The sequence below is a fragment of the Haplochromis burtoni genome, unplaced genomic scaffold (genome assembly GCF_018398535.1).
Source record: "Haplochromis burtoni strain Fernald_Lab_line unplaced genomic scaffold, NCSU_Asbu1 Contig_1774, whole genome shotgun sequence".
In the NCBI taxonomy this organism is placed as follows: Eukaryota; Metazoa; Chordata; class Actinopteri; order Cichliformes; family Cichlidae; genus Haplochromis; species Haplochromis burtoni.
The window spans coordinates 13022-14953 of NW_024584135.1; the positions used below are offsets into that span (position 1 = coordinate 13022).

A 1932-nucleotide genomic window follows, 5' to 3' on the forward strand; every position below is an offset into this window, starting at 1 on the left:
ACACAAAAACTGCAGTCGTGGTGCTTTCGATTGTACTCAGAACTCGGAAATTCTGCCTTCTGAATAGGAAGATGTAGGTAACACCAGACTGCAGATGAGCTGCATACAGGGCTGGACTGGGACAAAAAAATCATCCCGGGCATTTTGACTAGAGACCGGCCCACCATTATAGGAAAAATCATAAAGCCTTTGAATGAAAATAAACACTGTTGTGACAGTGATGTACACTGTTCTGATGGTATATATGTATCAATCTATCAATATTTTAAATGAGAATAAGAAAGAAAAGTATTTCTACTTTCTTGGTCAGATAACATGACCAAGAAAGTAGACTTTGTGCACTATTATAAATCCTCAAGCGATAATCCCCCCTTGGACTGTCTTGGTGCAAAACCAAGACATAAATCATGTCTCCTGGAAGGGGGAGGACGTATCACAGGCAGGGCACAGCGAGCTGAAATCTCTGAAACCGACTGGCCTTCACTTCCTACGAGACAGAGAAGCTCTTCTACCCCTGTATACGAGAGGAAACAGGACTGGACAACCGTGAATAGGAAGGTTAACAACAAACCTTCAAAACAACTGAATGTGAAACTGCACAACAGATTTGCTCCACTATCAAAGGACCCTGGATCTATATCGGACAACCATCCATCTAAAAGTAGCGAAGTAAGGTCTGAAAATCTGTTGAAAAGTGAAAGGCCACAGGGAAAGCTAAAGGCTAGGCCTGAAACTCTGATTGTGGGTGACTCTGCCGTAAAGGATGTACAAAGGATGTGCGGTAAGAACACTAAAGTCCTCTGCTTTCCTAACGATATGGTCAACAACCTGAAGGAGAGAATTCTTCAAATTGCAGATGAATATCCAACTGTGACAAACATTGTTCTGCATACAGGGTCAAACGATGTGTCCAAACAACAGTCGGAGGTTCTGAAACGGGACTTTACTGGATTATTAAATACTGTAAACTCTCTGAATGCAGCTGTATTCATCAGTGGACCTGTACCGCCGGTCAGAGGAGGAGACGAGAGATTCAGCAGGTTGTTTACACTGAATAAATGGCTTATATCAGCATGTGCTGACCACTCAGTGCATTTTATCAACAACTTTAATATTTTTTGGGAACGCAGGCATCTGTTTAAAGCAAATGGATTTAATTTTAACAAGTCAGGGGTGAAACTGTTCACCTCCAACTTGTTTTATTCCATACGTCATCCATCTGTGCTTGGTGCCAAGGCTGAGATAAACGAGGAGTTATCTCATAAAGAGGAACAAACAGTACTCCAAGAACAGACAAAGCCCAGCAGAAACCTTGAGGAGGAGCTCCATCTGCCCCCACCCGGGAAGAGCCTCAGAAAGGAGAGACATCTGAGGCAAGAAGAGGGGTCCCTATTTGCCTCCAACTCTCTCAACAACACCAACGACCAGGACCAGGGACCACGATCTTCCCCAGTCCCCCAAACCCCTGACAGGCCATCACCCCCATCACCCTCCTCCCCCTCCCTTTCTCCCTCCTCCCCACACCTGAAATTCACTGAGGAGATGATGGAGCGGGTCAATGCTGGGCTCAGATCTACCCCCCGGCCCAATCCCTTTTTGCTTAATGTTTACAGGCCTCCCAAATACTGCACAGACTTTTTTAATGACCTCAGTGAACTGCTGTCTGTGATCTGTGTTGATTTTGACTGTGTAATTATTGTTGGGGATTTTAACATCCATGTGGACAACCCTCAGGACAAAGGGACTAAAGACCTGAGTAACACTCTGGGCAACTTTGGGCTGACTCAGCATGTAACAGAGGCCACACATAATAGAGGACACACTCTTGACCTACTGATCTCCAAGGGCCTGAGCATTTCAAAGGTTACTGTGTCTGATGTGGGCGTGTCTGATCATTACTGTGTTTTCTTTGAAAGTAAAATCTCAGCCCAC

At 44.9% G+C, this 1932-nt stretch overlaps 1 protein-coding gene across 1 annotated transcript; it reads left to right on the forward strand.

The window, feature by feature from the left end:
• Window positions 1-313: 313 nt before the first annotated feature.
• On the forward strand, window positions 314-1435 carry LOC121813483 (the record flags this gene model as incomplete). The annotated part of the gene is given in 1 exon segment (XM_042217282.1): window positions 314-1435. A coding segment is annotated over 1 exon segment (1120 nt), but the record flags the coding sequence as incomplete, so codon positions are not given.
• Between the last annotated feature and the right edge of the window lie 497 nt (window positions 1436-1932).